The 22,732-nt window shown below is 42.6% G+C and overlaps 1 protein-coding gene across 1 annotated transcript; it reads right to left on the reverse strand.

Annotated features, from left to right (window-relative positions):
* Nucleotides 1–60: 60 nt before the first annotated feature.
* LOC311129556 (NADP-dependent malic enzyme-like) lies at nt 61–19,717 on the reverse strand. Its single transcript, XM_084161870.1, has 15 exons — nt 19,538–19,717; nt 18,467–18,687; nt 13,614–13,744; nt 13,212–13,361; nt 13,037–13,112; nt 12,740–12,901; nt 12,214–12,317; nt 12,023–12,132; nt 11,654–11,751; nt 10,766–10,879; nt 10,366–10,471; nt 8,420–8,562; nt 8,049–8,222; nt 3,018–3,116; nt 61–2,864 (listed from the first exon to the last, which is right to left on the reverse strand). The coding sequence occupies exons 2-15, from the start codon at nt 18,680–18,682 to the stop codon at nt 2,703–2,705; spliced, it is 1,845 nt and encodes a 614-aa protein (XP_084017996.1). The 5' UTR covers nt 18,683–18,687; nt 19,538–19,717; the 3' UTR covers nt 61–2,702.
* Between the last annotated feature and the right edge of the window lie 3,015 nt (nt 19,718–22,732).

Genomic DNA, 22,732 nt, shown 5'->3' on the forward strand with positions numbered 1-22,732 from the left:
CACGACAATGAGTCAGCTAAATCAGTGTTAATCATCAATAAAACACTCAATAGTTTTGTTAACAATATTCACTTAGTCTTTTTTATTCCCTTCAAAAACATACATTCTTCCTTGAAAACCCAAAATAGAATTCCTTCTGTGGTGCATCACACCTAAGCAGAGCATAATATTCTCTGGAGAAAAAGGAAAGATAAGATTTACCATGTCTGTCATTACCTTTGGCAAAAACACCTAAACCGAAACAGGCAACACTTTATACAAAAAAAAAAAGATGCAACCCCCTCCATTATTTAAAAAAGCATACCCAAAGGGTCAATCACATATGTAATCATTATGGCGCTATAATAATAATAATATGCCATTTAGCAGACGCTTTTATCCAAAGCGACTTACAGTCGTGTGTGCATACATTTTTGCGCTACACTTGCTCTCGAGAACCCAAGGCATTAACAAGGCATTCTGCCTTCTCCCAAGGGTTCTCAGCTATAAGCACTGCTTACCGGTGAGACCATGTGAACTATAATCAATGCTGTTTTAACGTTTAGAAACGTCAATAATCATCGTTGTGATACGGTTTTTGAAACATATGGAACTTATCTTTCATATCAGCGAGAAAGAATCTTTCAAATAAAAAAGATTAACTTACTGTAGCAGGTTTGCAGACATCCATACAGCTGTATGCCTCCAGCCGACAAACTACACTTCCGCTACACTTCCTCTTCAGTTATGCTTACACAGGTGTTCGAGCACGATAGATTGCTAATAAGCACAGGTGGTCACCTCGGACATCTGTAAACAAGCGCTGTAACATGGAGATATGGCCCTGTGGGAACACTAACCCAAGAAAAGGTGTGTAGCAATTTAAAGTTTGGTTTTCAGAAAAATAATTGCTGATATGAAAGCTACTTTCCTTATGTTCCCAAAATCATACCATAAGCGATGCGTGTTAACGTTCAGAACAAGCGTCGGGGCTCTTAACAAAACTCCCCCAGCCAGAAGTTACCTTCATGAATAGACACTAAAGGTAGTTAGCGTCTATGAATGGGCTAGCGGTACATTAGTGCTTGTTAAAGCTTCCTCTGTACACAAACATTGGGCACCTCACAAACCTGAAGTCCCTTGTGGCTCAGTTGGTAGAGCATGGCGCTCGCAATGCCAGGGTCGTGGGTTCAATTCCCACAGGGGACGAGTACGGAGAAATAAATAAAAAAGTATGAAATGTATGCACTCACTACTGTAAGTTGCTCTGGATAAGAGTGTAAAAGTCAGTTCCTGCTGGTAGTGATAAAAACATGTAGCTAGGCATCTCATTAAAACTCTGACACGCATCAACAGAGAATCTGTGACAAAGTCTAGAGGAAAAATACAAGATGAACAGGGAGTGTTCTATTTTAGATCCTAAATTCTATAGGTTGTCTATCTGGCCTTCTTCTAACCCAGGCTTTGGCAGGAGTGTAGCCTAAAGTATGAAGTGATAACAGGGAGCAAGAAGTTGTCAATTAATTATATATTGGAGTTATGCTTTAAAATCAATGATACAGCAGGTACTGCCGTGTGAACTGGCTTGTACATATAATTCTTTGCTACTATCTGATAGAATCCTCCAACTAAAGACTATAATCTGCAGGATATTACATTGTGAGGTCAGGAGGTCAAACAGAAGCAGGCACTATGAGGGTTTGTGTGTTTATGTCCGGACAAGAGGTCCATCTTAATAGTCTAAAACTGGGGGTCTCCTCCTATTCTTGTCTCCTCTCTTTTATCTAGACTAATTTTTAAAAAATGGACAGGTAAAGGTGATATGGTGCATGACTAATGGGATTCACCTGTCCACTTTTCCAAGCGAAGGAAGCGAGGTAAGACTATTGAGATACACCCTACAATAGATGACAGAGACCTTTCGTAATATGCAATTTCTTCCCAATGTTAGCCTATTAGTTATTAAAGCTAGTCCACACATGCTCAACGGAGTGTGTTATTAGGGGTTTGATGATAGGATAACATGGTGCTGTCTACAGTCTGTCTCCAGATTCTGTATCAATCACAGATAAATTATTCCAAGGTAATGGAATATAGAAACATAGAAATAGAATGTATAGAACAGATAGGGTTCCCTCAAGTTATACATGAAACGTTGTGGCACTAACCTGGCAATTCGATTGTATGGATACACTGTTGTAGATATATATGGTAAACAAAGCAATTACAAAAGTCAAGGGAGACATCAAATGACTGAGCCTTCAAAAATACCCCTTAAAAATTATATTTTTGCTGGCTAACCATTTGTCATCTACAGATGTACATCCTATGTATTACATTTCGTTGGGCACTGGGGAGTGTCTAAAGGCGTCTCGTCTTGATGACCTAACTGCAGAAGGCATTGGGCGCGTTCCTCTGCCTAGGCGTTGCTGACACATGCCAGATCTTACAACGGCTGGATAGGTATTTTATGTATGAGTTAACCACATGTTATAGCAATCTGGTGCCCAAAGGCACAGTTGATGACGTGGAACGCAACCATTGGTTGATGTATGCAACGTCTGAGCAGGGGAACGCAACCGTTGAGTGATGATTGTTGAAATAATGCGAAATCTGGAGAGGAGGGCAGCTGCACATGTCTGATATGTGTAGCTCCCTTGTGCTGTACTGAGAGGGATTGAACGTTGGGGATAGAAAGAGAGATGGCTGATAGGAGATGGAGTTCACACGTCCTGGACTTTCATGGCGTCCTGGGGCCAGTCGTAGGTGTCCTGGACGAAGGAGTCGTAGTTGGGGCTGTAGACATGGGAGAGCACAAACGCCTCCTTGTCCTTGGGCTCCGGGTACAGGGAGGCGATGTTGTGTCTGTACGCATAGTCCACCACCTGAGAGATGGGTAGAGAGAAAGATAAATTAGTTACACAGAGCGCTGATGTATTGACATGGAGAAAGTGTCTTTCTCTGCAGTAACAAATCTGTGTGGATGTGGGAATGTAATACTGGTATTGATGGTTTGTGGGGTGGTGTCAGTCTCTAACCTTGACAGCGATCTTAAAGGACACCTCTCTAATGCTGTTGAGTGGAGGGTAGAGTCTTCCCTCAGCCAGGTGCTCCTCTGTTACCATGTCAGCTATCGCCTGAGAGAGAGAGAGAAACAGGAAATGAAAAAGAGGAGTAAAGAAATAAGGGCTATATACTCCAGCACTTTGGATTTGAAATGATACAATGACTGAGGTTAAAGTGCAGACTGTTTCTAAACACTTCTACAATAATGTGGATGCTACCATGATTATGGATAATCCTGAATGAATCGTGAATAATGATGAGTGAGAAAGTTAGACACATATCATGCCCCCAAGACACGCTAACTTCTCACCATTACAATAACAGGGAAGGTTAGCATTTTCTTGGGGGGTATGATATTTATTCCTTTAACTTTCTCATTCATCATTATTCACGATTCATTCAGGATTATCCGTAATCATTGTAGCATCCACATTAATGTAGAAGTGTTTAGAAACATTATATTCTTATTTACAATAAAAGTGACTCCAAAATGACAATACATTATTTACCATTCATTTCTATTGGGCACAAAATAATCTGAAACGCAACCAAAACAAACAGCAAATGCATCCAACAAGTTTGTAGTCACAAGCTTGATGTAGTCATTGTGTGCTATGAATATGGGACCAAATACTAAACTTTGGACAAATGTAATACACATAAGTGAATTTGTCCCAATACTTTTGGTTCCCTAAAATGGGGGGACTATGTACAAAAAGTGCTGTAATTTCTAAACAGTTCACCCGATATGGATGAAATACCCCTAAAATAAAGCTGACAGTCTGCACTTTAACCTCATAGCCATCATATCACTTCAAATCCAAAGCCCTGAAGTACATAGCCAAAACAACAACAAATGTGTCACTGTCCCAATACTTTTGGAGCCCACTGTATTTATTTAGATCAATGATTATTTCAAGAAAGGGAGAATCCATCCATGAATACAGTGCATTCGGAAAGTATTCAGGCCCCTTTACTTTTTCCACATTTTGTTACGTTACGGCTTTATTCTAAAAATGATTAGATATATATATATATATATATATATATATATATATACATACAGTGAGGGAAAAAAGTATTTGATCGCCTGCTGATTTTGTACGTTTGCCCACTGACAAAGAAATGATCAGTCTATAATTTTAATGGTAGGTTTATTTCAACAGTGAGAGACAGAATAACAACAAATAAAATCCAGAAAAACGCATGTCAAAAATGTTATAAATTGATTTGCATTTTAATGAGGGAAATAAGTATTTGACCCCCTCTCAATCAGAAAGATTTCTGGCTCCCAGGTGACTTTTATACAGGTAACGAGCTGAGATTAGGAGCACACTCTTAATGGGAGTGCTCCTAATCTCAGCTTGTTACCTGTATAAAAGAAACCTGTCCACAGAAGCAATCAATCAATCAGATTCCAAACTCTCCACCATGGCCAAGACCAAAGAGCTCTCCAAGGATGTCAGGGACAAGATTGTAGACCTACACAAGGCTGGAATGGGTTACAAGACCATCGCCAAGCAGCTTGGTGAGAAGGTGACAACAGTTGGTGCGATTATTCGCAAATGGAAGAAACACAAAAGAACTGTCAATCTCCCTCGGCCTGGGGCTCCATGCAAGATCTCACCTCGTGGAGTTGCAATGATCATGAGAACGGTGAGGAATTAGCCCAGAACTACACGGGAGGATCTTGTCAATGATCTCAAGGCAGCTGAGACCATAGTCACCAAGAAAACAATTGGTAACACACTACGCCGTGAAGGACTGAAATCCTGCAGCGCCCGCAAGGTCCCCCTGCTCAAGAAAGCACATATACATGCCCGTCTGAAGTTTGCCAATGAACAGCTGAATGATTCAGAGGAGAACTGGGTGAAAGTGTTGTGGTCAGATGAGACCAAAATGGAGCTCTTTGGTATCAACTCAACTCGCCGTGTTTGGAGGAGGAGGAATGCTGCCTATGACCCCAAGAACACCATCCCCACCGTCAAACATGGAGGTGGAAACATTATGCTTTGGGGGTGTTTTTCTGCTAAGGGGACAGGACAACTTCACCGCATCAAAGGGACGATGGACGGGGCCATGTACCGTCAAATCTTGGGTGAGAACCTCCTTCCCTCAGCCAGGGCATTGAAAATGGGTCGTGGATGGGTATTCCAGCATGACAATGACCCAAAACACACGGCCAAAGCAACAAAGGAGTGGCTCAAGAAGAAGCACATTAAGGTCCTGGAGTGGCCTAGCCAGTCTCCAGACCTTAATCCCACAGAAAATCTGTGGAGGGAGCTGAAGGTTAGAGTTGCCAAACGTCAGCCTCGAAACCTTAATGACTTGGAGAAGATCTGCAAAGAAGAGTGGAACAAAATCCCTCCTGAGATGTGTGCAAACCTGGTGGCCAACTACAAGAAACGTCTGACCTCTGTGATTGCCAACAAGGGTTTTGCCACCAAGTACTAAGTCATGTTTTGCAGAGGGGTCAAATACTTATTTCCCTCATTAAAATGCAAATCAATTTATAACATTTTTTACATGCGTTTTTCTGGATTTTTGTTGTTGTCATTCTGTCTCTCACTGTTCATATAAACCTACCATTAAAATTATAAACTGATCATTTCTTTGTCAGTGGGCAAACGTACAAAATCAGCAGGGGATCAAATACTTTTTTCCCTCACTGTATATATCTTTTTTATCAATCTACACACAATACCCCATAATGACAAAGCAAAAACAGGTTAAGACATTTTTGCAAATGTATTAAAAATAAAATATCCCATCTACAAGCTTAGCACATCTGTATTTGGGGAGTTTCTCCCATTCTTCTCTGCAGATCCTCTCAAGCTCTGTCAAATTGGATGGGGAGCTTCGCTGCACAGTTATTTTCAGGTCTCTCCAGAGATGTTCGATGGGGTTCAAGTCTGGGCTCTGGCTGGGCCACTCAAGGACATTCAGAGACTTGTCCCGAAGCCACTCCTGCTTTGTCTTGGCTGTGTGCTTAGGGTCTTTGTCCTGTTGTAAGGTGAACCTTTGCCCCAGTCTGAGGTCCTGAGCGCTCTGGAGCAGGTTTTCATCAAGGATTGCGCTCTACTTTGCTCCGTTCATCTTTCCCTTGATCCTGACTAGTCTCCCAGTCCCTGTCACGGAAGAACATCCCCACAGCATGATGCTGCCACCACCATGCTTCACCGTAGGGATGGTGCCAGGTTTCCTCCAGATGTGACGCTTGGCATTCCGGCCAAAGAGTTAAATCTTGGTTTCATCAGACCAGAGAATCTTTAGGTGAGAGTCCTTTAGGTGCCTTTTGGCAAACTCCAAGCAAGCTGTCATGTGCCTTTTACTGAGGAGTAGCTTCCGTCTGGCCACTCTACCATAAAGGCCTGATTGGTGGAGTGCTGCAGAGATGGTTGTCCTTCTGGAAGGTTCTCCCATCTCCACAGAGGAACTCTGGAGCTCTGTCAGAGTGACCATCGGGTTCTTGGTCACCTCCCTGACCAAGGCCCTTCTTCCCCGATTGCTCAGTTTGGCTGGGCGGCCAGCTCTAGGAAGAGTCTTGGTGGTTCCACACTTCTTCCATTTAAGAATGATAGAGGCCACTGTGTTCTTGTGAACCTTCAATGCTGCATACATTTTTTGGTACCCTTCCCCAGATCTGTGCCTCGACGCAATCCTGTCTCGGAGCATCTTGGTCAATTCCTTCAACCTCATGTCTTGTTTTTTGCTCTGACATGCACTGTCAACTGTGGGTCCTTATATAGACAGGTGTGTGCCTTTCCCAATCATGTCCAATCAATTGAATTTACCACAGGTGGACTCCAATCAAGTTGTAGAAACATCTCAAGGATGATCAATGGAAACAGGATGCACCTGAGCTCAATTTTGAGTCTCATAGCAAAGTATATTGAAAGAGTGCCTATTTGCTACTTTGCAGGTGTGGTCCTTGAGTTGCCTTTCCTCCCACAGACACGTTTCCGTAAAATCCCTGCTTCACTCCTCCCGCAGCCGTTGGATAGGCCTATAATGCCGATATGCTAGTCTAATTTACTTTCACTTGCCCACTGTAACCTACTGTTATCCTACATGTTATGGGTCCTCAATCTAGTGGGCCGTTGTAGGTTTAGTATGGGCTGCAAAATAGCGATGTTGTAGCAAATTTGGAGGGCAGCTCGACATGGGACACATACACACTCATAGCTCCTGGTCTCCAGGATCCCAAGATAATTAACCTACAGTCGTTAAAAGGATAGTTGCCATAAGGGGGAATTACTGTTAGTTAAGCACCATTGATAAGGTCATTATTTGCAATTACGCACAGATGTTTTGTTCCCTCCCCCTATTCTGAACATCCCTTTCATAATTTAGGCCTAGCTGTTCGTCTAGGCTACGCAGCAGAACGTTGCAGTGAATTCGGAGGGCAGACTGACAGGGACTCAGACGTAGGTCTCTTCGCAGTCAGTGACAAGAGAGTTTCTTCATTTGGTTGTGCTCATAACGCATCATGGCCGTTTTACTAGAGTGTATGCCAATAGTCTGAAGTTGCCAGGGGGAAATTGGTGTGTGTGTGTGCACAGTGACGCCGGTTATACGTGCATGTGCGCCAAACCTCGCCTCTCATTCATTTAGCATTTTGGATGTGTCTCCCTGCACACTTTAACCACGTATTTAGAAATCACCCAGTTTTCCAACCGCACCAATATTTCTACTTTCATTTTTCAAACGACACAAGGTAAATTAGAAAATTGGAAAAATAATATCAACATTTCATTTTTACAGGGTAGAAAAATTAGAAATAGAAACTGTTTCAATTTTACAAGTGGATCAAAAAATGTTGAAATTGAAACTAATATTATATTATTCAACTTCAACAATAGTATTAGATAATTGGATTGATAAGTATTACACGCACCCTTTACCTCTACTGTTTGGGAATGTTTGTATGTCTTTAGTTGAAATGTTTTACGAATGTTTTATGTCTTTATTTGAAAATGTCAAATTAAAAGACAAACAGTTACCTCGGCTGTGGTGAGGAAGATGTCGTCAGAGATTTGGCGCACCCCGCAGGCGATGACCCCCAACGCCACGCCAGGGAACACGTAGGCGTTGTTCCCCTGGCCGGGGATGAAGGAGCGCCCGTCAGCCAGGGTCACCTTATTAAAGGGGCTGCCACTCGCAAAGATGCCCCGCCCCTGGGAGAGAGGGAGCGAGCGAGACAGAAAGTGAGAGAGGGAGCAAAAGAGGCAAAGAGAGAGAGCATTCATTCTATTTCAGATCATTCTATTTCTATGACAGCAAGGATATTTAGTAAGCGCACATTGATTGGCACTCAAACAAGGGAACAGTAAGTGAATGTCTATTCTCTAGGTTAGGGTCAGAGTTTCAGTACCTCGGTTAGTTGGTAGCACTGCTCGGCGGTGCACTCTGCCTTGCTGGTGGGGTTGCTCAGGGCGAAGATGATGGGCCTCTCGTTGAAGGACGCCATGTCCTTGATGATATTCTCAGTAAAAGCCCCTCCGATGGCCGCCACTCCTGCACACAGGAAAGAGTACTGAGTGTGAGAACAAAACAAGCATACAGTGGGGGAAAAAAGTATTTAGTCAGCCACCAATTGTGCAAGTTCTCCCACTTAAAAAGATGAGAGAGGCCTGTAAGTTTCATCATAGGTACATGTCAACTATGACAGACAAATTGAGAAAAAGAAATCCAGAAAATCACATTGTAGGATTTTTAATGAATTTATTTGCAAATTATGGTGGAAAATAAGTATTTGGTCACCTACAAACAAGCAAGATTTCTGGCTCTCACAGACCAATAACTTCTTATTTAAGAGGCTCCTCTGTCCTCCACTCGTTACCTGTATTAATGGCACCTGTTTGAACTTGTTATCAGTATAAAAGACACCTGTCCACAACCTCAAACAGTCACACTCCAAACTCCACTATGGCCAAGACCAAAGAGCTGTCAAAGGACACCAGAAACAAAATTGTAGACCTGCACCAGGCTGGGAAGACTGAATCTGCAATAGGTAAGCAGCTTGGTTTGAAGAAATCAACTGTGGGAGCAATTATTAGGAAATGGAAGACATACAAGACCACTGATAATCTCCCTCGATCTGGGGCTCCACGCAAGATCTCACCCCGTGGGGTCAAAATGATCACAAGAACGGTGAGCAAAAATCCCAGAACCACACGGGGGGACCTAGTGAATGACCTACAGAGAGCTGGGACCAAAGTAACTAAGCCTACCATCAGTAACACACTACGCCGCCAGGGACTCAAATCCTGCAGTGCCAGACGTGTCCCCCTGCTTAAGCCAGTACATGTCCAGGCCCGTCTGAAGTTAGCTAGAGTGCATTTGGATGATCCAGAAGAGGATTGGGAGAATGTCATATGGTCAGATGAAACCAAAATATAACTTTTTGGTAAAACTCAACTCGTCGTGTTTGGAGGACAAAGAATGCTGAGTTGCATCCAAAGAACACCATACCTACTGTGAAGCATGGGGGTGGAAACATCATGCTTTGGAGCTGTTTTTCTGCAAAGGGACAAGGACGACTGATCCGTGTAAAGGAAAGAATGAATGGGGCCATGTATCATGAGATTTTGAGTGAAAACCTCCTTCCATCAGCAAGGGCATTGAAGATGAAACGTGGCTGGGTCTTTCAGCATGACAATGATCCCAAACACACCGCCCGGGCAACGAAGGAGTGGCTTCATAAGAAGCGTTTCAAGGTCCTGGAGTGGCCTAGCCAGTCTCCAGATCTCAACCCCATAGAAAATCTTTGGAGGGAGTTGAAAGTCCGTGTTGCCCAGTGACAGCCCCAAAACATCACTGCTCTAGAGGAGATCTGCATGGAGGAATGGGCCAAAATACCAGCAACAGTGTGTGAAAACCTTGTGAAGACTTACAGAAAACGTTTGACCTGTGTCATTGCCAACAAAGGGTATATAACAAAGTATTGAGAAACTTTTGTTATTGACCAAATACTTTTTTTCCACCATAATTTGCAAATAAATTCATTAAAAATCCTACAATGTGATTTTCTGGATTTTTTTTTCTCATTTTGTCTGTCATAGTTGACGTGTACCTATGATGAAAATTACAGGCCTCTCTCATCTTTTTAAGTGGGAGAACTTGCACAATTGGTGGCTAACTAAATACTTTTTTTCCCCACTGTATCTTCCTGAGATGCTCTGCAATGTTGATTATCTGTCCAGTGTCCATTTCTGGTCCATTTCTAAAGAAACATTCTGAAGAAGTTTTGTGCCTAGAGTCCATGACAGATGAGCCCTATTTACACAGGTTAGCCAATAAGTGATCATGGTGACTGACCGATGATGGCAGTGGGCTTGATGGTGTGCACCACCTCCTCCAGGGTCTTGATATGGGCGTGGTCGTGGGCAAACTCCTCCTTCTCATGGTTCAGGTTTCCTCTGCCCTGTGGGTCACACCATGGAAACGTCAGTCTGACATACAACTGGATCCAGTTCAGGAGGGGGTAACGTTCTGAACGTTGCCCATAGAACTGATTGACATTATTCCCTATTCTACATGACAGTGCAGCATAACTGATCTACATTATATTTCTATCTGAAAGTTCTGTAACATTGCATCCTACTGAACACGACCCATGTCTTGGTGGACAGCTCAGGAGAAGGCTGATCAGATCAGCGTTTTGAAGCTATTCAAGTGTATTAGGAGGTTAGCTATGATATTATGGTATTGCCGTTACCTTGACGATGAGGCCCCTGGAGTCGACCATCCAGATCTTCTTTGCGGCTTCCGTGGCTGACACGCCCTCCTTCGCCATGGCCATGATTAGCAGGTGGGCGATGCCCAGTGCAGCCTGGGTAAAAAAAAGCAGTGGTAAAGTCCTTAAATAAAAATACTTTAAAGTACTACTTAAGTAGTTTTGGGGGTATCTGTACTTCACTATTTCTATTTTTTACAACTTTTACTTCACTACATTCCTAAAGAAAAAAAACATACTTTTTACTCCATACATTTTCCCTGATACCCAAAAGTACTTATTACATTTTGAATACTTAGCAGGACATGAAAATGGTCATATTCACGCACTTATCAAGAGAACATCCCTGGTCATCCCTACTGCCTCTGATCTGGCGGACTCACTAAACACACATGCTTCGTTTGTAAATTATGTCGGAGTGTGCCCCTGGCTATCCGTAAATAAAATACAAAAATAAAATGATGCCGTCTGGTCCGCTTAATATAAGGACCTTGAATAACTTATACTTTTGATACTTTAGTATATTTAAGCAATTCCATTTACTTTTGATACTTAAGTATATTTAAAACCAAACACTTTTACTCAAGTAGTATGTTACTGGGTGACTTTCACTTTTACTTGAGTCATTTTCTATTAAGGTATCTTTACTTTTACTCAAGTATGACAAATTGGGTACTTTTTCCAAGACATGATGCATCCTGCTACCAAGCAATCTACCCAATCACTGCCATGCAACATGATGATTATCAAGCCATTTCATCTGCATGCTTGTGTTATCTTTCAAGGCTTGATTCAAGAGAGTGAGGTTTCCAAACGTTAACAAGTTTTGGAGTTTATAATTAACACAGATCAGCACGTTTGTCCTCTTACCTCCCCTGCCCCCTGGAACACAAAGGTGTGGTCTGACAGTTTGTTCTTGGTCATCTTCAGAGCAGCCAAGACCCCAGCTACTGCTACTGAGGCTGTGCCTGGGAGAGGGAGAGAGTGAATGAGACAGGGAGAGAAAGAGACAAGCACAGGAGAAAGAAGGGAGAGGGTGAGAAACACAAGGGATGGGTTTTTACAGTTGCGTTCAGAAGTCAGAATGGTTTGGCACATCCATCTTCCAACAGTACACAAAACTCTATAATGTGTTTCTGACTAAGACCACAGGAGGGCATCAGTAATCCATATAGCAAATAGGGGGTATGGAGTGCGAGTAGATTTTCGACAGGGACAAAGAGAAAGAGAGAGAGTTACCTTGGATGTCGTCGTTGAAGGTGCAGTAGTGGTTGCGGTATTTGTTGAGGAGGCGGAAGGCGTTGGAGTTGGCAAAGTCCTCAAACTGGATCAGACAGTTCATTCCGTACCTGCAGCGTGGAGCAGTGAACAGTCGGTCTGATGGTCAAATTACACACACACACACACACACACACACACACACTACCCACTTGTCAGTAACTGCCTGCATGAACTCATCGATGAGGTCATCGTACTCCTTTCCTCTGATCCTCTTGTGCTTCAGGCCGATGTACAGGGGGTCTTCCAGGAGTGCCTGATCAAAGATAAAATGTCACCCTCAAGCTCTATGACGAGGGCCTCTAGGAAATAAGGGAAGTAACTAAGTGATAGTGGAGCCCTGAATTCCAAATCAACATCTAGCACCTGTCCAACCCCTTCAGAGCTACAGGAGGGGATAGGGGGGAGGGGCTAGGGGTCCATTTGGAATTGAACAACACTGTTATGCAATCTTGGTGAATCCCTAAATTATTGTATTCTTACCTTGAGCCTACTTAGATCTCACTGCCATACAACTTCCAGCAGCATATTTAGTTCATTTACATTTAAGTCATTTAGCATAGGTAAGATACTTTTTTTCTTCTATATGGCTGGATCAAATGATAAGGACCATGATATTGGCCTACGGAGGCCCATCAGGCCTGGGTGTTTCCTGATGGAGTGTCCCGGTAGAAGTACCTGGTTGTCGGTGCCTACGTCCAGCAGAACTGGCAGACACTGCTGGGGTGGCACTCCTCCGCAGGCCGTGTACAGGGCCAGTTTACCCACGGGGATGCCCATGCCGTAGCTGCCCAGGTCGCCCAGACCCAGGATACGCTCTCCGTCCGTCACCACAATGGCCTGGGGATACACACACATGGTTTGGTTCACATGGTGAAACTTGTAGTCTCCACCTATGGGAGCCTTATGCTGTTTACATCCTTATGTCAACATCCTGTACCACGGAGTAAAGTGTGTGTGTTAGGTACTCCTTACCTTGATGTTCTCCTCAGGCCAGGAGTTGAGCATGGTGGCAATGTGGCCTTTATCATGGATGGTGATGAAGAGACCTCTGTGGGATACATGCTAACACTTCAGAACCACTGAGCCACTATCATCACACAACAATTCACTGTGTGTGCGTGTGTGTGTGCGTGCGTTTCATGCCTACCGTGGTCTCCTGAAGGCCAGTCCATACTGTTGGCAGGCCAGCCCTACAGTGGGGGTATAGACGATGGGCATGAACTCCTCTACATCAGACGTCAGCAGGCGGTAAAATAACTTCTCATTCCTGTCCTGCAGAGTCATCAGCAAGATGTACCTGAGAGAGAGAGAGATAGAGGAAGAGAGAGAGAGAGACCGAGAGAGAGAAATGGTGAGAGATTGAGAGAGTTGGAAATGGAGAGAGAGAGAGAGGAGAGAGAGAGCAGAAGGAGATGTAGGACAAGGTGAAACAGAGAGCAGTAAGTGATAAGAGAGGGAGGAAAGCTACTGTATTTCTGTGTATTTTTAGCCATCATACACTATGTGTGTTGTGTGTGTGTTTTATTTGTATCAGAGTGTGTGTGCTCACTTGTCAAGGGGGTTGCGGCCCTCGTAGCTCTTCATGATGCGGAGCACCTGGACGTCCTGGGAGAGGTAGACGGGGGGCAGCAGGCCGTGGATGCCCAGCTGCAGGCGCTCCTGCAGGGTGAAGGCCATGCCCTGCAGAAGATTGGAGGAGCACACATCCAACATAAGGGTCAACGATCGCTCTGTGTCACAGACACCATCCAATGTTGTAGCATTGGTCTAGCTAGCATTGATCTAGCTAGCTCTGGTTCACATAAACACCCAGTTATCAGGCCTTTACAATTATTGTCTTCAATAGAGAAGCTTTAGATCGTTAGCTGTGTTGTGGTTCTGATCATGTCTTGAGCATTCCTTTAATTAGGTCATTGCATGAAGGGAAATTCATATAGTTGCTCAGTGGGCTGACCGGACCCCGACTTTGTGGTCTGGTTGTGGTTAGTGCCACTACTCTGTCATGTCAGTATTCTGGCGTTCCCTCTTTCTCACACACTCGCTCTACCTCTTCTTTCTTTCTTCAATGGAAATAATTATTCTGAAAGCAAGAGGTGCGTCGTGGAAATAAATCGCATTTTAAAACGTTTTCAGGAACTTGCTACTGTAAATGTACCACTATTGTAGTGTCACTATGTCAAGTTGTGATAGTCTAATGTGACACTTGCACCTGGGGTTTGGTCCATTAATAATAAACGGCTAATATGTTAATCACAGTGACAATTTCCGGGGGTTTTCTGGATCAAAAAGGGACTTAGGTGGTGGGCGTGGCAGGGGGCGTTGCAATGTTGGTGAGTCTGAATTTAAGAGAACATTTTAGAGGTCCCCATCTTGGCGGTGTAGAGAAATCGTAGAATTTTTAAGCCAATTTTGTACAATTCTACTAATTTCTCCATGAAATTAAGTCTTTAAGATCTGCATGGTCTTGCCGCTCCACCCCTATGCCGGCATATCATGCTCAAGGAAAGCACCTCCAGGATAGCAAGGGAAGTAACTAGAGGGGATTGCATTGTCCCTTTTCGACACAGTAAATTCGATCAAATTGGCCTTCTCTGTTAGAGCTACAATATACTGGAATGCAATGCCTAGGGACTTGAGAACCTGCACTGATTAATGTACTTTTAAATTTAAATTGAAAACATGGATCAAATCTATCCAAACCTGTACACATGAATTATCTGTGGTTCCTCATATGTAAAGACAACAGTTGATGATAGTGTTTTTATTACGAATAAATTGTTGTTGTTGTTAGAATGATATATTATTGGATGTAATATATTTGTATTTTGTATTGTTTTAGTGAGTATTTGTATTGTGGCTGTGTAATTGCCCTTACCTGCCCTGGGACCACGGGTGTAAATTAGCTTTTGGCTAACCCCGGCACATTTACATGGATGTTGCATTATTGTAATATTGATGTTGATTAATGTGCATTGTCCCCTATAAATTAATTAATTAATACAAAAATAAAAAAAGTTCAGAGAATTGTTTTGCAGTTTTAAAGCAGATTTGCTGCAATTCTACACATTTTCACATGGAGCTGAAAGAAAATGTTGCAGTTTTAAAGTTAATTTCCTGCAATTCCATGCATTTTGCCATGGCTAATGCCGTGTTCTTCTTGGAATTTTCAATTCACCCTGACTGTCTAGCTTTTATTTTGGTAATTGTTAGTACTCAAAGATTATATTATGAAAAAATATATACAGTGCCTTCAGAAAGTATTCATACCCCTTGAATTATTCCACATTTTTTTTGTGTTACAGCCTGAATTCAAAATGGATTAAATATTTTAAAAATTCTCACACATCTACACACAATACCCCATAATGACAAAGTGAAAATATGTTTTTAGATATTTTTGCTAATTTAATGTAAATGCTATCTCATTTGCATAAGTATTCACACCCCTGAGCGAATACTTTGTAGAAGCACCTTTGGCAGTGATTACAGCTGTGAGTCTTTCTGGGTAAGTCTCTAACTGGTTTCCACACATGGATTGTGCAACATTTGCACATTATTATTTTCAAAATTCTTCAAGCTCTGTCAAATTGGTTGCTGATCATTGCTAGACAACCATTTTAACTCAGGAACATTCACTGTCTTCTTGGTAAGCAACTCCAGTGTCGTTTTTTGGTTACTGTCCTGCTGAAAGGTGAATTCATCTCCCAGTGTCTGGTGGAAAGCAGACTGAACCAGGTTTTCCTCTAGGATATTGCCTGTGCTTAGCTCCATTCCGTTTATTTTTTCATCCTGAAAAAATCCCCAGTCCTTAACAATTACAAGCATACCCATAACATGATGCAGCCAATATGGAGAGTGGTACTCAGTAATGTGTTGTATTGAATTTGCCCCAAACACTTTGTATTCAGGACAAAAAGGTAATTCCTTTGCCACATGTTTTACAGTATTACTTTAGTGCCTTTTTGCAAACATGATGCATGGTTTTGAATATTTGTATTCTGTACAAGTTTCCTTCTTTTCACTCTGTCATTTGGGTTAGTATTGTAGAGTAACTAAAATGTTGTTGATCCATCCTCAGTTTTCTCCTATCACAGCCATGTAACTGTTTTAAAGTCACCATTGGCCTCATACTGAAATCCCCTGAGTGCTTTCCTAACTCTCCTGCAACCGAGGAAGGACACCTGTATCTTTGTAGGGAATGGGTGTATTGCTACACCATCCCAATTGTAATTAATAACGTCACCATGTTAAACACTATTATTGCACACAGAGTGAGTCCATGCAACTTATTATGTGACTTGTTATGCACATTTTTACTCCTGAACTTATTTAGGCTTTAAAAACACAATTTCACCTTGACATTATGGGGTATTGTGTGTAGGCCAGTGACACAAAATATCAATTTAAATCAAGTTTACATTCAGACTGTAACACAACAACATGTGGAAAAAGTCAAGGGGTGTGAATACTTTCTTGTCCATAATCTTTTCTACATACATTATATGTGTTTGTTTTTTTTACACTGTTTGGATTTAGGTGCCCTGAAAAAATGCTTAGATGGCCTGCCCAAGGATTTCAATGGCGGATAAATTGCTACTCTCTCCTACTATGTGATGTTAAAGGGGATTTTCCCCAGAGTCAGATGAACTTGTGGATACCATTTTTATGTGTCTGTGTCCAGTATGAAGGAAGTTAGAGGTAGTTTCACAAGCCAATGCTAACTAGTGTTAGTGCAATGACTGGAAGTCTATGGGTATCTGCTATGGAACCTAATTTTAGTGGGGAATTTGAACTTGAGTGCATTGTTTCAGGAATCTAAGAACTGTTTGATGGTGTGATTGTTAAAATTGTTTGATAACTGGTGATATAAAATGTCCAGTAATATATCCTTGGCAAATCCTTCAATACGCTGAGGGGTGAATGGGACTGTGTTAGAGATTAATGATCATAATTGAGAGCAGACTTTGGAACAGTAGCCTAGAGGATGAAAGGTCATATATTGGTCCCTTTCTACAACTTAAATTCACAAAAAATGAAATTAAGTGCAAACAAACACATAAGTAATTCAACCACAAGATGGAAATACATTATTCGCACACTTATATATCAATCTGACACACATACACACACACAGATTAACAGAGTTAAAGTAACCCTGTGAGATAGAGAGCAGTTAAGGAGGCCCTAAAGTAAACCCATTAAGGAAGCACAGCTGACTAGTATGAAAATGTAGGCACTCACTAACTAAGTCGCTCTGGATAAGAGCGTCTGCTAAATGACTAAAATGTAAAATGTAAAAATGTAGTCACGGCAATTACACCTTCATAGATAGATAGATAGATAGATAAGTAGATGGAGAGAGAGGTGGGTAATGCAAAGAGCAGGCTAAAAACACATGTTCTGATTAACATTAACATATAGACCTATGCCCTATAATATGAAAACGTCTGGTGTACAAAACAGGCAGTCTAAAAAGGCCATCAGGTGCTTTGAGTGTTTTTTAAATCATGTTTTGCTCACATAGAAAGTGCAGAATAGCAGTTTTAACAATGGACACTTCCTGTCCAGTTTAGTCTCATTGGCTTCAACACAATGACCTAGAATAACCTGAAGAGGTGTGTGTCACATGGCCCATTTTGGACCGGGCTATAGAGATCCCAGGGCCCAATTGAACCTACATCTGAAGGGGCAAACAATATCAGAATCAGAACCTGAACCATACTAGCATTTCACTCTTCACCCTTTATGTCTATGTTACTACGACGTCCCACACCAGACAGCCACACTAGACACCCCCTTAACCTAAAGCTCTCTTATCAATGGGAACTTTGAATGGGAACTTTGATTGGCCTGATATCTACAGGTAGTTTTGCAAGCCAATGCTAACTAGCTTTTGCGCAATGACTATATCCATAGACTTCCAGTCATTGCACGAACGCTAGTTAGCATTGGTCCGCAAAACTACCTCCAACTTCCTTCATACTGGAGACAGACATAAAAATGGTATCCACGAGTTCATCTGACACTGGGGAAGTATCCCTTTAACTATGACTTCTCAACAGCATGTATTTTTAACCTGGGTACGGACCATTAATATAAACAAATACTGTACCCTGGCTCTCTGACGCACACACGTGGCATATTGCACATGAACAGAACACTCTCCCTCACTAAACTCCTACACATCTTATTCTAGATAGTGCACATATCAGAGATACTATGCATCAACTAGCCACACACACTTTAACTTTGTGACACCTGTGCTGCCTTAGAAGATCACCTGTGTAGTGTACGGTGCATCTTTACCCTTTGTAAAGCAACCTATAATCTAGATTTTCTAAATGAGAGCAGTGGCTTTTCATCTGATGGCACTGGACTGTCTGTAGAGGTCTAGGGTTTTACCTTGTTCAGGTGGGGGTTTCTGGTGATGTCATAGCCGCGCTTCTTGGTGTTGACGCTGCCCTTTCGGCTCGAGCCAGAGTGACACACTCTGACTGCCTCGAGGCAGGTCGCACGGGCCACGGTGTCAGGGTGGCCCGTTGCGCCCGCGAGGACCCTCATAGCGCCCGCTGTCATGCGTCTGCCCAGCGACACACTCCTGCCTGTTAGGGAGTTCATATTTCCTGTGAAGAGAGAGGGCGGGTGAGGGGATGTTGACTTTTCCTAAATCACCCGTTTAAAAAGAGAAGGGTGCAACTGCAGCCCGCAATTCAGGGCGTTCCTGCATGTGGGCATTCCTGCATCTGCAGAAACCCCTCTATATACTTCTATTGGTCCATTTTTAAGCTATGACTCCGGTACATAGGCGGGAGGCTGGGGGAGCTCCATTACAGTAGGTGGCGGTAATGCACTATAAAGTTGGTTGCCAACTGTCGATAAACCCCACAATAAAACGCGGGGGCGACAACAGTTGCTAGCTATATGGGCACTGTTTTCCTGCTGTTCTGTTAATGAAGGCAGGGGTTCTGTAGGCATGAGCGAAGGACACTGTGTTAACTAGTCCTAAGGAGGACTACGGGTACACAGAAGGCAGGCCGGAGCGGGCGTTCATATGCAGTAACCAATGGGATGCTCGAGGGCACATGCAGGAACGCCCCGAATTGGGGCTGCAGTTACACACTATTGTTTAATTAAAAAAAGACCTAGAATTCCATGCACGCAATATGCATACCATCCAATTTCAGCATACAGTTGGCCTCCACATACAGTAGCCTAAACAACGTTAGGCCTTGAATCTATCAATTATGGCAAAGTATTTAATTCAATATGTAATTCAACACTCGCAGTTGGTAAACAACAGGTGCCACGATGATGATGATGGCAGTGTAAATACGGTGTTTATCAGTATCCATCCTAATCGACAAGTTAATTTTGCATCTTGTTAGGCAATGGTGAGCTATATATATGCGCTCCAAATATAGGCAGCCGAACACATTGTGTTATTTACAAAACAAAGTACCTTAAACTCGCTACCTGAAAACGTTGACGCTGCCCTTGAGTTCCTATCTGCAAAAAGCTTCAATCTTCATAGGGTTTGGTGGCAGACGACTATCTCTCTCCGTCGCGATGTTTTTATCAGTGGATGTTGAGAACAGTGTGAAACAGCTGATACAAGCTTCGTTGACATTGAGGCTTTCACTTCCCATTGAATCTGTAGAAGAACCGCCCTTTTCGTCAAGACCGTCCAATCAGATAAAGCGAAATGTGGTTCATGTCCTCACCCTACGCTCCTCCCCTCCTGTTTCTGTGTACTGTATTTTCCATTGTTATAATTTGTAGCTCTTCCTGTATCCTACTAGCACAGACAGAAGGGATAACCCAGACACATCACAGGGGCTATAAAGCTGAAGCATCCGTTTAGAACGTTTTCTCACCACCAAATATGGTAGTGAGAGGAAGTCCAGTCGCGGGTAGTGGGAGAGGATGGAACTAGGTGAAACTGTGCCTACGTTTAGATAATTTTCTCATCGATGAAACTTCTGATCTCAATACATTTTCTGTTCCCAAAACTTAAATCTGTTACAAACACAGTGCACTGTTTTATAGACGCTTTGCCAAAGTTTTCAAAAATTGCGTTGTTTAGGAGTGCAATGTCGAGTTTGTGCACACGCGCACTACCTACTTGCTTGTTCCGCCCACTATGCTTCATTTGCTTCCACTGTAAACGACATAGATGAACTATCTTCGGTACTAGTGTAGGAGTCTTTGATCATATCCACATAACTGAATTGAACAGATGCTCTTTATACCTCTAATTCACTGACTGGGGGTGTTGTCTATTTTGGAAGCTAGAGAGGAAAGTGCACTACTTCTTTCGGTCATAATTATTACCATACAGACCATTGCAGTGGGAGTAAAACATATATATATTTTAAGAATACATGAAAATAAATTGAAGAGGACAATCAACCCCATCTCTGTAATTTTTTTTTTTTTTTCTAGACAAAACTAAATATATTTTCCAGCCATATGCTACTTTATTGCCCTGCTGGGAAGTTCCTGTCCAGTCTGCAGATTCAGATTTACAGTGCATTCGGAAAGTATTCAGACCCCTTGACTTTTTCCACATTTTGTTACATTACAGCCTTATTCTAAAATGGATAACATAATTTTTCCCCTCATCAATCTACACACAATACCACATAATGACAAAGCGAAAACAAGTTAAAAAAACAACAACAAATAGAAATACCTTATTTACATAGGTATTCAGACCCTTTGCTATGAGCCTTGAATTTGAGCTCAGGTACATCCTGTTTCAATTGATCATCCTTGAGATGTTTTTACAACTTGATTGGAGTCCACCTGTGGTAAATTCAATTGATTGGAAATGATTTGGAAAATACAGTGAGGGAAAAAAGTATTTGATCCCCTGCTGATTTTGTACATTTGCCCATTGACAAAGACATGATCAGTCTATAATTTTAATGGTAGGTTTATTTGAACAGTGAGAGACAGAATAACAACAACAAAATCCAGAAAAACGCATGTCAAAAATGTTATAAATTGATTTGCATTTTAATGAGGGAAATAAGTATTTGACCCCTCTGCAAAACATGACTTAGTACTTGGTGGCAAAACCCTTGTTGGCAATCACAGAGGTCAGACATTTCTTGTAGTTGGCCACCAGGTTTGCACACATCTCAGGAGGGATTTTGTCCCACTCCTCTTTGCAGATCTTCTCCAAGTCATTAAGGTTTCGAGGCTGACGTTTGTCAACTCGAACCTTCAGCTCCCTCCACAGATTTTCTATGGGATTAAGGTCTGGAGACTGGCTAGGCCACTCCAGGACCTTAATGTGCTTCTTCTTGAGCCACTCCTTTAATGCCTTGGCCGTGTGTTTTGGGTCTTTGTCATGCTGGAATACCCATCCACGACCCATTTTTAATGCCCTGGCTGAGGGAAGGAGGTTCTCAACCAAGATTTGACGGTACATGGCCCCGTCCATTGTCCCTTTGATGCTGTGAAGTTGTCCTGTCCCCTTAGCAGAAAAACACCCCCAAAGCATAATGTTTCCACCTCCATGTGTGACGGTGGGGATGGTGTTCTTGGGGTCATAGGCAGCATTCCTCCTCCTCCAAACATGGCGAGTTGAGTTGATGCCAATGAGCTCGATTCTGGTCTCATCTGACCACAACACTTTCACCCAGTTCACCTCTAAATCATTCAGATGTTCATTGGCAAACTTCAGACGGGCCTGTATATGTGCTTTCTTGAGCAGGGGGACCTTGCGGGCGCTGCAGGATTTCAGTCCTTCACGGCGTAGTGTGTTACCAATTGTTTTCTTGGTGACTATGGTCCCAGCTGCCTTGAGATCATTGACAAGATCCTCCCATGTAGTTCTGGGCTGATTCCTCACCGTTCTCATGATCATTGCAACTCCACAAGGTGAGATCTTGCATGGAGCCCCAGGCCGAGGGAGATTGACAGTTCTTTTGTGTTTCTTCCATTTGCGAATAATCGCACCAACTGTTGTCACCTTCTCACCAAGCTGCTTGGCGATGGTCTTGTAGCCAATTCCAGCCTTGTGTAGGTCTACAATCTTGTCCCTGACATCCTTGGAGAGCTCTTTGGTCTTGGCCATGGTGGAGAGTTTGGAATCTGATTGATTGATTGCTTCTGTGGACAGGTGTCTTTTATACAGGTAACAAGCTGAGATTAGGAGCACTCCCTTTAAGAGTGTGCTCTTAATCTCAGCTCGTTACCTGTATAAAAGACACCTGGGAGCCAGAAATCTTTCTGATTGAGAAGGGGTCAAATACTTATTTCCCTCATTAAAATGCAAATCAATTTATAACATTTTTGACATGCGTTTTTCTGGATTTTTTTGTTGTTACTCTGTGTCTCACTGTTCAAATAAACCTACCATTCAAATTATAGACTGATCATTTCTTTGTCAGTGGGCAAACCTACAAAATCAGCAGGGGATCAAATACTTTTTTTCCTCACTGTAAGGTCCCACAGTTGACAGTGCATGTCAGAGCAAAAACCAAACCATGAGGTCGAAAGGAATTATCTGTAGAGCTCTGAGACAGGATTGTGTCGAGGCAGAGATAAGGGTACCAACAAATTTCTGCAGCATTGAAAGTTCCCAAGAACACAGTGTCTGCTATCTTTCTTAAATGGAAGCAGTTTGGAACCACCAAGACTCTTCCTAGAGCTTGCCGC

Source organism: Coregonus lavaretus (genome assembly GCF_964263955.1).
Source record: "Coregonus lavaretus genome assembly, chromosome: 5".
NCBI lineage: Eukaryota > Metazoa > Chordata > Actinopteri > Salmoniformes > Salmonidae > Coregonus > Coregonus lavaretus.

Bases quoted from the DNA above. Each gene is read 5' to 3' on its own strand.
- LOC311129556 (XM_084161870.1), bottom strand. From the start codon at position 18,682: ATGAACTCCCTAACAGGCAGGAGTGTGTCGCTGGGCAGACGCATGACA. The intron at 13,362-13,613 runs GTGAGCACACAC...TCTCTCTCTCAG, and splicing joins GGCCGCAACCCCCTTGACAA to GTACATCTTGCTGATGACTC. The intron at 10,472-10,765 runs GTAACGGCAATA...TGTGACCCACAG, and splicing joins CCAGGGGCCTCATCGTCAAG to GGCAGAGGAAACCTGAACCA.